The 15346-nt window shown below is 38.3% G+C and overlaps 1 protein-coding gene across 1 annotated transcript; it reads left to right on the forward strand.

Annotated features, from left to right (window-relative positions):
- Positions 1-1356: 1356 nt before the first annotated feature.
- On the forward strand, positions 1357-10714 carry LOC136686350 (butyrophilin subfamily 2 member A2-like). The gene is made up of 10 exons (XM_066660063.1): positions 1357-1428; positions 1995-2042; positions 3350-3697; positions 3898-4050; positions 6687-6812; positions 7552-7641; positions 7727-7771; positions 7928-7972; positions 9278-9358; positions 9444-10714. The coding sequence occupies exons 2-10, from the start codon at positions 1997-1999 to the stop codon at positions 9938-9940; spliced, it is 1431 nt and encodes a 476-aa protein (XP_066516160.1). The 5' UTR covers positions 1357-1428; positions 1995-1996; the 3' UTR covers positions 9941-10714.
- Positions 10715-15346: the final 4632 nt, after the last annotated feature.

Genomic DNA, 15346 nt, shown 5'->3' on the forward strand with positions numbered 1-15346 from the left:
TCACTCACACACACAGACACTTTTGAGTTGCCAATCCACCTACCAACGTGTGTTTTTATTTTGGACTGTGGGAGGAAACCGGAGCACCCGGAGGAAACCCACTCGGACATGGGGAGAACACACCAAACTCCTCACAGTCACCCGGAGCGGGAATTGAATCCACAATCTCCAGGTCCCTGGAGCTGTGTGACCACGACACTACCTTCTGCTGTACCATGCCTAGTTCTAAGGAATGTAAATTTAAAAAATGGACAGACACACACACTGGCCAATTAAGAAATACAAGCACAGTCACAGTCATTACCTTTACTTTTTGTTAAATACTAGCACCACTCTGAGGCCACACTGAGGAACCGTAAGAGGTTGCTCCGGTGGTAGTGTTCAACACATATGCCTTGCTCAAGGGCACTTCACTTGGGGATCCTGAGGGAGGGTCCCACATTACAGCAAACCCAGAAAATCCACACGGTGGGTAGAAATACATGTTACAACAAGTCTAAAATCTTACTAAACAGCCCAAAATAATAAACCAAGGAGAGATTAAATCTGAATGTTCAGAGTCCACAAACGGCCACATTATTGGACCTTTTTATCATACAGGGTGTGTCAAAAGTCGCAGAACACCCTTTTATTTAAGAGACGAGAGGGAAAATGACATATTTGAATAGTCCAGCAAGTAATGGGTGAGAGGGGCCTATTTTTAAGGCTATGTGCAGAACGTGGACACCATTTTGAAAGCCGCCATAATGGATCATGGGCAAGTTTTTCCAATAGGAAAGTGGTCATGTAGCATAACAAAGAAGACCAGAATTGTCTCAAAATTGATTGCTGCAGATTTGCAATATCTCTTGTGATTCAAAATGTATCAACCCAGAAAATTTTAAACTTTTGTTGTTCATTACAGGCTCAACCAGACCCTAAATGCTAAGCGCTGTCTTTGGTCATATGGGAACACCCTCCTCTGGAAAAACTGATTCTAAAGACTTTATGTGGCTGAATCTGTGGCTGGGACAAGGCAAGAAAACAGTGTGATTTCACTACTTAAGGATATTTACTTTGAACAAAATATTATATAACATTTGCTGTAATTATATTTTCTCACTTTGTTAACTTTTAGTCCCTAATAAATAAATTAATATTTAGACTGCTATACAAATAGCTGTGTTTTGTTTATTTATTTAATTATTTGTTTCATTCTCGCCTTTTCAACACGTGGATAATGTTTCTATCAATTTTATGGACTGCTCCAAAACCTTGTTCCTTTAATAACACTGAAGGTTAAGGTACTCTTTTTTGAAAGTGTTGTGTGTTCTAAAAGTCTCCTTCCCTGTCATTAACTGACCATAAACACCCTCCCACTGAGCAGAGAACAGCAGGAGGAGAGGACAAAGGAAAGAGAAAATTACCACGGAATTAAACAAAAAGCAAGTAAGCTTGACACTGTTTACAATTTTAGTTCCTGTAGAGGAAAGTAAAAACTAATGCAGAAATGAGGAAATACACAGCTGCCGTGTCTAAAGTGTGTTTGGCTGTAGATGAGTTAATAAATAAACTACCTGTGTACAGTTTATATTCTTCACCTTCACTTTCTAACCACTGTTGCTGAGCTGCGGAAATGTTCCTTTGCTTTAGTTTTTAATATAATAGTTAATTAAACCTAGTTTATTGTTGTTATTTTTTAAGTGTTTTGAACTAAATGAAGAACAGGAGCCTGTGGCTATGTTTGAGTGCTAAAGTTCAACTTTCTGATACAGTGCAGTCGCGTTGAGGCCAATGAACCGTTCAGACACCATAACAAGCATTGATACTTTCTTCAACAGTAATTCAGGCAGTGTATATGTAAAACCTGCTTCAATAGTCTCAGTGGACCTGGAAAATTGAGGAATTTATTAAATGAAACAATACCTTGATTATCAAAACCTTGAACTTTCCTACATAAATATTTACAAGAGTAATGTTGTTGTTGTTGTTTTCTGTTTGTTTCTATTTTACAGCTATGCTACTGCTATTTATTGCCTCTGTTGTTGCATGTTCTGCTACAGGTAAACACAGAACCTAACAAGCAACCAACACTACTCATAGTAAAAACATACTCACATAATATCAGAAATGTAATTTAAATATAACATGTCTGTGTTCTTGGGACATTAGATTGCATTATTAGCTTAAATTGAGCAATAATATTGATACACAACCTTTGTGTGGACGGCCTTGTTACTAAAACCAGTTTACTCTGTAAAAAGCAGAGTAATGTGTTGAAGATTTATTGACCTGCAAATGTGTGAAGGTACAGCTGATGAGGAGATGTATATTAGAGAGACCTATATTGTCATCATGGAGCTGTTCTGGGAAGTCCATAGTTATTTCAGCAAAAAAAAAAAATAATTCTTTGCAGACTTTGTAAACACAGTGTGTGTGTGTGCTTGAATGTCCTGCAGTCCACATTTACGGAGAGAGATTAAGTCACAAATATTTACAAATAAATATATCCTAATATGTATCTCATGGTCTGCAATTTGTACAAATACAATACAAATACATGAATTATTTATTTTATTTTGTTTTCATGGATATAATTATAATTCTTTGTGAACATGAATAAATTTGTTTAAATATGTAATTAATTAATTCATTCATTATCTGTAACTGCTTATCCAGTTCAGGGTCGCGGTGGGTCCAGAGCCTACCTGGAATCATTGGGCGCAAGGCGGGAACACACCCTGGAGGGGGCGCCAGTCCTTCACAGGGCAAAATATGTAAATTAATTACAAATATTTTAAAAGTCACAATCTCAAATTTAAAATATATTATGAAGGGTTGAATCTGCATTTGTGCCACTGACATATATTTGTTCAAGTCCTCTCGTGGGTTTTTGGATTTTGAGACATGTGAAACATATTTGTGACTTGTGTTTAATTGGGTGATTTACATTTATGCATTTGTCAGGTATTTTGAGAATACCTCTAATCTCCCTCCGTACAGATTGATTCCCTCTGAAATCCTGAAGAGGATAATCAGACGATGGTGGGCACAGCCTGTTGAGCAGCTGAAATCTTGTACTGAGCGAGAACTTAAAGATTAGTTCCTCAGTTCCCAAATGCTTAAAAAGTGTCTTTAATAGGGACGGTGATGTAACACTGGATGAAATAGGCCCGTCTCAAAGCATTTGGATTTTGCTGCAGGTTTTAAATATAAAATGTGTTTATATTTACAAAATACTATCAAATTAGTTTATGTTTGGAAATCTTTTCTTTGTTCTTTTGTCATTTCAAAAGCAAAACTTGCATCAAAAATGGTCATGTTCATTGTATTTTAATCAATGTCCCATCATTTTTCCCTTCCTTTCCAGCATCAGATTTCTCTCTACTAGTTCCTAATGCTTCGGTCTCAGAGTATTTGGGGTCTTCAATCATCCTGCCTTGTGCTATTTCTCCTTCTTTAAACACTGAATCATTTGAGGTTCGATGGTACAAGAGTGATTACAACAAGCCCGTTCTGCTGTACAGAGATTTAAAAGTCCAGGATGACAGTGGAGACCCTCAATACAGAGGACGCGTGTCTCTGATTGGACAACTGGCAAAAGGGAACGTTTCTCTGAAACTGGAGAAACTCACAATCGCAGACCGAGGACATTATGTGTGTTTAGTTAAGACCGTCACTTGGTATGAGTCAGCTAACCTTAACCTGATAATAAAAGGTAAGGGCTTCAGGGAGAAAACCTAATGCATAGCAGGGTCCTAAAATATGTTAAGATAAATGTAAGCATGTGTGTTCAAGTTACCCGTAGATTCATAACCAAAGTATGAACCTTTTTAAACTCAAGCTTTATCAGTGTTTACAACATACACACACTGACACTGTTTACCCATTAAAAAACATCCTCTCTGTCCTTCACAGTAATGGGATCTTCACCTCTCTTTTCACTGAATGAGGCTGGAGATCAGATGAATGTAACCTGTTCATCAGACAGATGGTCTCCAAAGCCCACTCTCACCTGGAGAGACAAAGAAGGGGGAAAACTCAGACACTTCCATACTTATTACAAAACTGGTACCTGATCATTTGCACTATATATTGCACATGAAAAAGTGGACATGCCTCTCATTGATGGAATTAGCTTTTTCAAACACACGCTTAAATATGAAGGTGCTACAAAAGGTTATTTGAGTGATGCCATAGAAGAACCACTTTTGGTTTTTGTTTAAGAAATGGGTATGTGAATGAACTTTTAAAGGTTTAAAAATCTGTCACTCAATATTAAGGTTCTCGACCCATTTAAACATATTAGCAAAAATGTTTCTTTATGGAACCAAAAGTAGTTTTTCTATGGCAGTGCTCAAAGAACCTTGTGTCACACATTTATTCCTTAGAGTGCACACCCATTTCAAAAGCAAGAATACACCTATGATTAAATTAGAACCCACTAATTACTGGGTAATTACAGAGTATGTACCTGTTAAGTGCACTGTAATATAAAATAAGTACTGAGAAAGCAAAGGCATGATACTAGAAATATTCTTGCTGGGCATCTTACAATTCATTGAATATTTTCCTCATGAGTCAGCTATGTACATATAATGCCTCAATACATAGACGTAAGTGTAAAATGTAAGTATACAGTATATAGTAAGTATATAATCACATGTTGTGACCTAATGAGTACAAAGCACCATGAAACTCTGCAAGTGCCTGTAATGAAAGTAGCTGATTCTCTGAATTAATTTTAAAAGATCTATAATTACATTCAGAAAATAAAAATTACATTAATAGTAGCTCGCATAAACTGTCATACTGTAACAATGGGGTGTGTAGGAGTGGTCAAGGAGTGAGGGAAGGAGGTAAGTACAGGAGACTTTATTAACAATAACCAAAAGGAATCTAGACAGAGGGAAGCTAAACACAAGGACTAGGAGGCTAAACAAGAACCAAACAGAAAGTAGGGGCTAACACTAAACACTAAACAAGGTTACATGCTAAACACTAATCAAGGCTAAACGATAAATGCTAAACAAGGATAAACCCTAAACAAGGCTAAACATTAAACAAGGCTTTTAAATATTAAACAAGCATCATACAGAACAAAGGGGCTAAACACAGAATGTTAATGAGAAGACTAAACACAAGGCTTTAAACATAAAACCAGATATAACGTGGCAAGACAGAGACATGAAGCACAGACAGCAAACATACGTACAACCACAATGACCCACCAACAGGAAACACTGACCTGGACAATAAAAAGACAACACAAACAAGAATCACCTGGGACAGATAATGAAGGGGCAGTATCACAAAGAAGACACAAGAGGGAGGAGCCAAGGCAGAGAAAAGGAAGACAGGAACCAAACAAATAGCCATGTGCTTATTAATACACGACAAAGGAAACAATGATACACAGACAGCAAGAAAACACTAGACAGGGCTATACATGACACATACTTTTAATTCAATTTTGTAATCTGTAATAATGTTTAGAAGTACATTTAGAAGTGTTTGTGAGATATAACAAATAATAGCCATGTATTTCTAGTATCTTAGAAACTTACTCTGTACTTACATTCTATTACACCTTACTCAAGAGGTACTTACTCTGTACTTACAGCACACCTTATTTGTAAAATGTTTGTAAGATACCCAGTAAGATACCACATATTTCTAATATCATGCCCTTTACTTATTCAGTAATGATTTTATCGTACGGCTTACTTAACAGTTACATACTCTGTACTTACCCAGTAATTACCCAGTGTTACCAAGAGGTTCATTGTAGCACTGTCATAAGATGACACATTTACAACAAATTTCTGCCATGTCTGATCAGAAGAGTTGAAGTATGAAAAATATGGTTGAATCTTGGATATACTACATGATTTTTAAAGTTGAAGCAGATTATACACATTTCAAATGATTATTAATGACCTTTAATGTGTTTACAACCAAATTAGTAACCATGTAATAAACAGATTTATAAACCTTTATAAATGTAGCTGTATAAGTGTAGTTTTGACTGGCTGTTGACAGGACCGGTTTAGACATTATTTGAAACTTGAATGTCAGGTTAAAAAAAAAAGAAAAATAAGACCAAACCAAACAAACATGTTTGATGTGCTGAGACTGGTCTGAAACCTGATTTGAAAGTTTAAGATCAGAGACTGAGCTGCTCATACACTACACGACTGCACCAGAGTCTGATTCTGTGCTAGTTGGCTAGTCTGCTGACTTTGGTGCTGTCACAGTTTTCAAACAGAGAGAAAGTCATGTAGATAACGGGCTCAATCTTGCACTAAAAGTTGTGTCATGTAACCCTGGCTTAAATAATTAGTACCAAGCTCATAACTTTCTCGGGACACAACAACTGTTGATCAGCAAGTTTATGGATTGTTATTCCATGACCCAGCAGTGTCACATAAGTCTAAAATAAACATCTGCAATGGCAGATTTTATAGAGGTCAGGAGAACAGTATAGAGTATTAGAGAAACTGAGAATTAATGGTTCTAAATTTCATCAGATACCTTTGGGAATCTCCAGTGTTCAACCTCACTAACATTCACCAATGAATGAAAGTGAATTTCTGGTGTCATGGTTCTTATACTTTTGGCTATGTACCATTCAAGAACTTGATGATACTTTCTTGATGTTTGGTATTTTCCAACATATGACTTCCCTTTTCTGTCCCTGTTCATAGACTCTGAAGGGTTGGTGAGTGTGAGCTCTTGGCTGCTTTCCCCTTACTCAGACTTAGAGTGGATCTCCTGTTCTGTGGGTTTATCTGATCAGAACATAAAAGAGGGACGTGTGCTGCCACAAAAAGGTAAAGAATCTCCCTATTCAGTTTACACTACTATGAGTTTTCCAAAATATCAAATCAAATAATATTAAATTGGCTTGAAATTACACTGAAATTACATTTTGCCTCACACTCTTATTTAATGTGGACATATTATACTCTTTTTTCCACATAGGAAAACACAGTTCTTGTCAAATGTCTGTGACCTGCTTTGGTCAAAACTCCACAAGCCCCATAGCAGCGTTCTCACCTTGTCTAAACAGCCCTGTTCAGAATGGGAGTTTTCAGCGCCTGTTGCTTTAAATGATAATGAGCCGCTTGCTGTTCACCCCAGCCTGAGTGCGACCCAAGCATTTTTACTCAGTGCTCTGATTTCTCCATGCTGTTTTGCTACATATAACCTTGTCTTTGGGCTCTCACATAAACGCAGGAGGTTGGACACATCAAAATGACAAATTTTATCGTAATTATTCCAGACTTAGATCAGATAAATACTGGATTGGCTTGGATGTTTTATTTCACAGTGTGTGGGTTGGTAGGTGCTCTAGATCCCCCAAAATAATGTGTTAATGCACTCAAAAGTTATTTTTCATAATATGTCCACTTTAAGTCTTGAGCCCAAATTTTTTTTGGTGTAAGGAAACATTACAATACCACAAAATACCATTGGGGAGTGGTCCCAAAATACATTGTGTTCATCTATGGACTTATATCAACTTTGTTGAGACACAAATTGTATTGACCCATGGCTATGTATGTGTAGGGATCTGGAAGGAAGCATTCATCTCAACTCTAGTGCTTTCGTTAATTATCATCATCATCTTCAGTTTTCTTCTTCTTTTAATAAGAAAAGGTACTTGTTAAAATCTTCCAAATATTCTCTACAAACCTTTCAAAATACAGTGGAAATTATACAATTAGTGTTTGTTTCATGATAGGTTTATTTCCACATTGCTCATCTCATAAAAATGCAAAAGCAGCAGGTAAGACTCAGCTTTTTGAAGTTTTCTCTCAGTCTGTTTCACTGTCAGTGTATCTGTAGACACTGTAATTAAAATTGTGTACAACTATTAATAAAACATGCAACTAAATAGAGTACCACCTAACTAACGTTAATTTAATATTGTTTTGCTCTACAGCTGATTCTCATGAGTCTATTCCAGCTGAAACACAGCCTCTTAAAGGTAAACATGTTTTACAACTAGGACTGGGCAATTAATTGAAAATTAATCAAAACTGACATTCAGAACAGCTAATCGACATAATCTTGTCTATCCATCCATCCATTATCTCTAACCGCTTATCCAATTCAGGGTCTTGGTGGGTCCAGAGCCTACCTGGAATCATTGGGCGCAAGGCGGGAATACACCCTGGAGGGGGCGCCAGTCCTTCACTGGGCAACACAGACACACACACATTCACTCACACACTCACGCCTACAGACACTTTTGAGTCGCCAATTCACTTACTAACGTGTGCTTTTGGACTGTGGGAGGAAACCGGAGCACCTGGAGGAAACCTACACGGACACGGGGAGAACACACCAACTCCTCACAGACAGTCACCCGGAGCGGGAATCGATCCCACAACCTCCAGGCCCCTGGAGCTGTGTGACTGCGACACTACCTGCTGCACCACCGTGCCACCCCTTGTCTACATCGATTATATCAATTTTTTTCCTTTTTTTAAATTTAATTCTGTCTCCACTGTGTGTTCATGTACTGTCTCTTTCATATCACACTACCACACTGTAGTCACATGATTCTGCCCCTATCTGCAACATGGTGGAGAACCTAAAGTCAGAAGCATACCAAAGAGAAGCACAGCATCTGTGATTTGGACGTGCTCTGTTTTGACTAGAATTAAGACAACACTAAAAAAAAAGAAGTTATTTGTAAACACTGAGAAAAAAACAGTTTCAGCGACCAAAGCGCAATCACATGCTAAATATAAACTGTGCTCAGAAAATGAGAAGAACAAGCTCCCAGCAACATTAGAAAAATATTCCAGCTTTAATACTGGAGCAGATGAGCAAAATACTCGTCACTGAAATATCCGGTTTCCTCTCACAGTCCAAAAAAAACCACATGTTGGTAGGTGGATTGACGACTCAAAAGTGTCTGTGTTCCCGCCTTGCTCCCAATGATTCCAGGTAGGCTCTGGACCCACTGTGACCTTGGACTGGATAATGTTACAGTTAATAAATGAATGATTGTTTCAAGCATTTTATGTCCATCAAACACTGCATTCCTTAAAAATTCTAATTTTGTTCTATTTACTATCAATTATTTTGAATTCCAATTAAAGATACAGAGAATTCTTTAGGTGCTTTAGGGGTGAGTTGGCTTCTTAATTTCCTCCCTAGGCAAAGGCATTGATCTGGATTTAGCTTAAGCTGCCATCTTCACAGATTTGCATATTTAAATATGCAAATTTTTACATAAAATAAATAAATAAATAAATACATTTAAATAATTATATTCCCACAGGTGTAATTTCAGAGTCATGTGCCCCTCCACAGTCAACTGATAAAATATTACAAAGGTGGAAGAAGGTGAAAAACAATAAAGGTAACTTTACGTGATATTTCATGATCCTTCAGATGTGTGTATTGTGACTATGGTTCTTGTTGAAATGTTTTTTTTTTATTCACAGAGAAACTCACTGTAGATCCTGACACACGATCAGTTTCTCTAACAATAAAAAAAGGAGGAACTGGTGTGTTCTGTGGACAACAGAGACAAACAGGGACAAACACTAGGGACACATTTCCTCACGTTCTGAGTAGAGAGGAGTTCTCCTCAGGACTAAAATACTGGGAGGTAACAGTGAACTCTAAGAATAAAGATAAACTGTCATGGTGTGTGGGAGTGACCCAGAAGCCCCCCACGAAAGAGACCCTCATAGCTCTGTGTTATGAAGATCACCGTGGTATTTACAGCAGTTCTAAGCCTCACACTCAAATACCTGCTAAGGGTCACTTCATCAAACTGGGTCTGCTTCTAAACTTCAGTGAACATACTCTGTCCTTCTTTAATGTGGAGGAAGAGTCTCACCTTCACACGTTCACAATCAACAACATGGAGAACAAGAATTACTATGCTCTAATCAGTCCAGGGATAAAAGATACATTACCTGTAAGTTTTAATTGATGATTGTGTGGCACGGCTTGAATATCAACTCAGGCAACAGTTCTCTACGGTTTCTATTCACTGAGAAGAAGAAGAAGAATAAGAAACACCTTTATTGATCCTCTTATGGAAATTGCCTCTTTGCATTTGAGCCATCTGTGGTAGTGAACATACAAACACACATTAGTGAGCAATTCTTCACAAACACTATGGGCAGTGAAGACACACAAAACAGAAGCAGCGGGATGGCTCCACTCCACACTTCATTCTGTAGGTGTAGTACTAATATGGAAAGCTAAATTTAGAATGTAATAAAAGTGTAATAGAATAATATACCTCACTGACCACTGTGAATATACACTCTGTACTTTTGCTTTATTTTAAACTCGCCATTACTATTGATATTGCTGGTCTTACTCCGGTAAGGTTTGTTATTCTGACCAAAAGTAAAGGTTTACTTTCACATTCCAGCTAAACCATGTTCTTTTCAGTGATATGTGTTTTTTTTCTTGGAATAGTATCTTAAATATTAAATACCAGTGTCTTGACTTACGTGCACATCCCCCAATTGTCCTTCACAAATGATTTGGCTTTATTTGCCGCCACCCTGTGACCACATCTGTGTAATGCAATATACTTCCTTTTGTGAAAATTGGACTGTATGTGGTGAGAAAATATGGGAAATTAATTAAAAGTTTCACTGCTATCCCAGTCATCTGGACAAATGGCCGGTTTCATCAGATCGCCCCATTCTCCTGTACCTGACCAATTAACTTTGGGATGTTTTTCACCCACTGCCTTGTTTGGCTCTCTCATGAATAAAGTCTCTATATGTAACGACATCATTGTCAGAACAATTTTAGCATGTTTTTCTTACAGAAACTTGGCAGCTACCTGGGGACTACTTCCATATCAACTTAATGAAACCTGGTGGTTATAATTATGTGGCAAAGCCCAGGCCAAGGGGAAAGATGGTGGTCTATTGTATATAAAAATACTTTTAATATTAGTCTCTGCATGTGTCATGATGTAACTTCATTTGAATATTTGGCACTAAAACTGGCTAGTCCCATGCCACTAATGTTTATGTTGATTTATCGATTAAAAACATTCCAAGTGCAAAAACTCATTTCAGGGAGGTACCCCCGGACCCGGACCTCGAATACAATCCTCCAAGACACCACTACCACCAGCACCACCACAAAAAAAAAAAAAACAATCATACTTTTTGGTACAGGACTGTGCATATCAAGGTTTTACTCTCACTCAGTGAACCGCCCACACTAAAAACAGATTGGCTGACTGACAGACTCTTTGCAGAGGACAGGCCAACCATGACCCTCCCTGTTTTGCATGCACTTCATGACTGTGCACACGAGGGGAGCTGACACAGCAAGTACGGACTTTCTCTCATTTGTAGCCTGCGTATGGCATGCATTTAAGGCCAAAATCGTCTTAATTCTAGCCCCTGTTAAGTATACATGTTTTGATGTATTGAGACAGATGGCATGTTTTTTTGTCTGCTGAGGTATATTTTTTCCGTGTACAGACGTTAAGACAATTTTGGCCCCAAATGCATGCCATACCTGCATGTGTGCGGTCTTAGCCACTCGTTCTAGATTCCGAGAGATTTAATCTGACTTGCGGCAATCAGGGAGCTGAATTAATATGCGGGAGACTCCTGGCGCTTCCGGGAGACTTGAATTTTCTGGGACTACCCAACACTTCCTCAGATTTCCTTTTGTCAGAACTTCTCACTCTGGCTTATTCTGTATGTCCAGCAATGCTTGTGCTAGGAGACTTTAGTATCCATGTTAATACTGACGGTTCATTAACTGCTGAGGCTTTTTTTTCTTTCTTTTCTTTTCTTTTTTTTTTTTTGTTCTGAAGCAGAATGTAAATTTTCACCACTCACTCACATGGCCACACATTGGATCTAATCTGCTCTAGATATCACCTCTGTCTCTGGATTTCTAGTTGGTATTTCTGGTCACAAGTGCATTCAAGCTACTGCTAGAATCTCAGCAACACATAAAATCTCTCATCTCTTTTTGTAATATCAAAGCTGTTGATAATCTCAATTTCACTGATCGTCTTGTTGTCCATTTCCAAACGTTCTTGCCCTGGCGACATTCTGTCTTTTTTATGATTCCATCTCTGGTACTTTTGCAAAAATGACTAGACTGGTTCCCTTGTTCCATTCATCGCCATGGTTTACTCCAGAGTTGCATGCTATGAACGCCACAGGTCAGTGGCTTGAGCACCTTCATAAGGAAACTGGTCTTATTGTACATGCAGAAGCATACTCAGAATACATGTGTAATTATAGGAGAGCTCTAAATGCTGCACGAGCACAGTATATTCCTTCTGTCATCAGTGATTCTGGACACAAACCCAAACTCAAAACTATTAACAGACTTCTTCAGCCCCATTGACTGCCCCTCCTATAGCAATGTGGAACAGTGTGACATTTTCTTAGTTTTTAAAGATAAAATTAGCAAAAACGATCAACACTTTCCCTTTGCTCTCCATACACCTGATCTGTGACACCTATTTTTTCCCCCACCTGCTGAATAGCTTTCTGTTTTCTCTCTCACTCAGCCCTCTCTAATTTCTGAGTTAATTACTAAATCCAGTTATTCAATACCTGCCTGCTTGATCCTGCTCCCACGTCTCTCCTAAAGAAGTGTTCTTCTGCTATCTTCTCCTATCTGTCACCTTATTAATGCTTCCCTTGCTTCTAAATCTGTCCATATGACCCTTAAAACCTCAGCCAGAACTCCCTGTATACTTAGGCCGTCTGATGCTGGCCTTCTTTCTATCCCTAAATTCAGATGGATCTCTACAGGGGGCTGATCCTTCCCCTTGGCCCTAAAAACTATGGAAACATTGAGTCATTGAGTGTTTGTCGGTCATTGCTCATGGTGTATTTGTTCCTGGTTAGATCACCATCTATCTATGTTTTTTTTTCTTTTAAATAAAGTCTGGCATCTCTGCACTTAATCCCATGCCTTGTTCCATGCTCTCACTGTGACATGTTGTCTCTGTCTTTTATAATCTCTCAAATTACAAACTCCAACAGTACAGCTGCCGACTGGGTACCAGCGAGTGAGTTCGTTGGTTCAGTAATACAATATCATACATTTTCAGCACCATACATCACCACAAGTTAAGAACAGTCCAACAGCTCTGGAACAACAGTTTCAGGACAGTGAGTTGTCGTCTACTGTTAGTGTTGGGGTTAGTAGCTGGGTTAGTATTAGGGTGAGTAGTGGTGTCGGAACACGTCGCGCAATTACAAACTGCAGACATCAATTTGGCTGCAAAACTCAAATAGCGAATGTTCGACAACTGCTGGTTCAGAACCGGTGTCCTAAAACCGTGGTGATGTGTAGCACTATGGCACCGCAAACGAATGCTTCCCAGGTAATCTATGTTTAAGCATTCCCACTAGGGAGGAGGACAGCACACTAAAGATTGGAACACTATATATGTATGTATGGATGTCTAACATGCCGCAGTTTGAGATGAAGGACTGACATTTCATGTTCCTGATTCGTTCTGGGGGATCCATGGGAGGGAGAACCTAGAAGGGGGAGAGTTAACACACAAAGGAGCATGGAAAACTAATGAAAAGCACAACAACTAATGGTGATTTCGATGTTTGCGATGGCGGAACTAGCTTACAAATATGTCATATTTTAAGTTTTGTTTTTTTTTAAATATATCTAAAAAAGACAAATGTCATTTTTAATACTACGCAACTGTCACCATAAAATGACAAAAGAGCAGGAGAAAGTTTGGATTTTGAATTTCACGTTACACAAAAATGCTTTAAATCTCATTTAATCTCATTTGTACACCCAATATAATCTCAAACGAGCCTTTGTTTTACTGTTTGTTTGTTTTGTTTTTTTGTTTTTTTAAACCATCACTTCATTATGCTAAATTCTTACGCTGTACAGTTTAGGAATTGCGTACGTCAGACGATTATTACATACTGGTAACTAAAGAGGTCCAGCGCACTTTTCAGTGGTGCTTTTTTGATTCAGAAAGTCAACAGTTTGTGAATTCATCTCAAATATTGTAGCCCTAACTCCTGTGTCTATACTCACCTGCACAAGTGTCTCCAGCATTCTGCCAGTAATACAAACCACTGAAAGTAGTAAAAATAAACCTCTGGACAGATTACATGATGAAAGTTCACACTGAAATATTTCGTGTGAAAGCAAGTGCTGGATGAAATCTGTATATTTCACTCATTAAATCATGCTTCCTTCAGGTAGGGCTTGAGAACCTGCCCCAAGCGAAGGAGTTCAAGTGTCTCTAGATCTTGTTAACGACTAATGTATGTATATTTAGGTCAGGTTTTTGTTTAATAAACTCTGAGAAAATGAAAAAAAATCTTGGATTCCAATTGCACAGACTCCAGTTTGCTTCAACGCTTACCATCGTGGTAAAGTAGGAGCTGAGCCATGAAGCAGAGCTCTTAATTTACTGATCAATCTATGTCCCTACCCTCTCCTATGATCACAAGCTTCGGATAATGACAGGAAGAACGTGATTGCAGACATGAGACAAATTTTTAGGGTTCATACATATTTACCAACAAATTTCCATGCCTTTGAGAAAAATACTTCTGTACCTCTTCTGGTGAGAGCTGACTGATGAGATGTCGCACTTCCTGCCATTGCTAACATGTTGCCAGAACCTTCCGTCGCTACTCGATTTGCGTCGCTGCCTGATTTGGACGGCGCCTGCTCAGAGCACCATGCTTGTGCACACTACTGATAGCTCTGATATATTACTAATTTCTTTTCGAGTATAATTGGGACGAGACACTGCCTGTTTTTGGTTGAACGTCATGTGTCCCACATTGTTATTCGCCATGTTTTGTTTAAACAGAAGACTACCTGAACACGAATATCAGTTGAAAATATAACATGCATTTGGAACAACATTTGGAAATGTGCTGCAGGATGCCCTACAAAACCTGTACAACTCCATGTCCAACTGTATCTCATCTAGAATTCAGACGAGAGGTGCCCAAACAGAGCCCTACAGCCTTATTTTCATAGTTTGGGTTTCCTTAATTTGCTCTTATATTGTAATAACTTGCATACATCATAATTACCTTCACACTTATACACAGTTTCAGTTCCAACAATTTCTCTGTATTTTTTTCTTTCGTTAATGAGACAACAATCTCTAACATACCGAGTTCAACAGTTAAACCAGCTCTGCAGCATTCCCCCCACACATTCCCTTCAGCTCCAAATTCTTTCCTTTATATTCCAGTCTTGTTAAAACATCTCAGTGTTTATGGAATAGCAGCAAGACTTTTTATTTTGTGTCCTAAAAGTGATCAAGGTTTCCTTTGTGTACACACACACACACACACACACACACACACACACACACACACAC

The sequence above is a fragment of the Hoplias malabaricus genome, chromosome 2 (genome assembly GCF_029633855.1).
Source record: "Hoplias malabaricus isolate fHopMal1 chromosome 2, fHopMal1.hap1, whole genome shotgun sequence".
In the NCBI taxonomy this organism is placed as follows: Eukaryota; Metazoa; Chordata; class Actinopteri; order Characiformes; family Erythrinidae; genus Hoplias; species Hoplias malabaricus.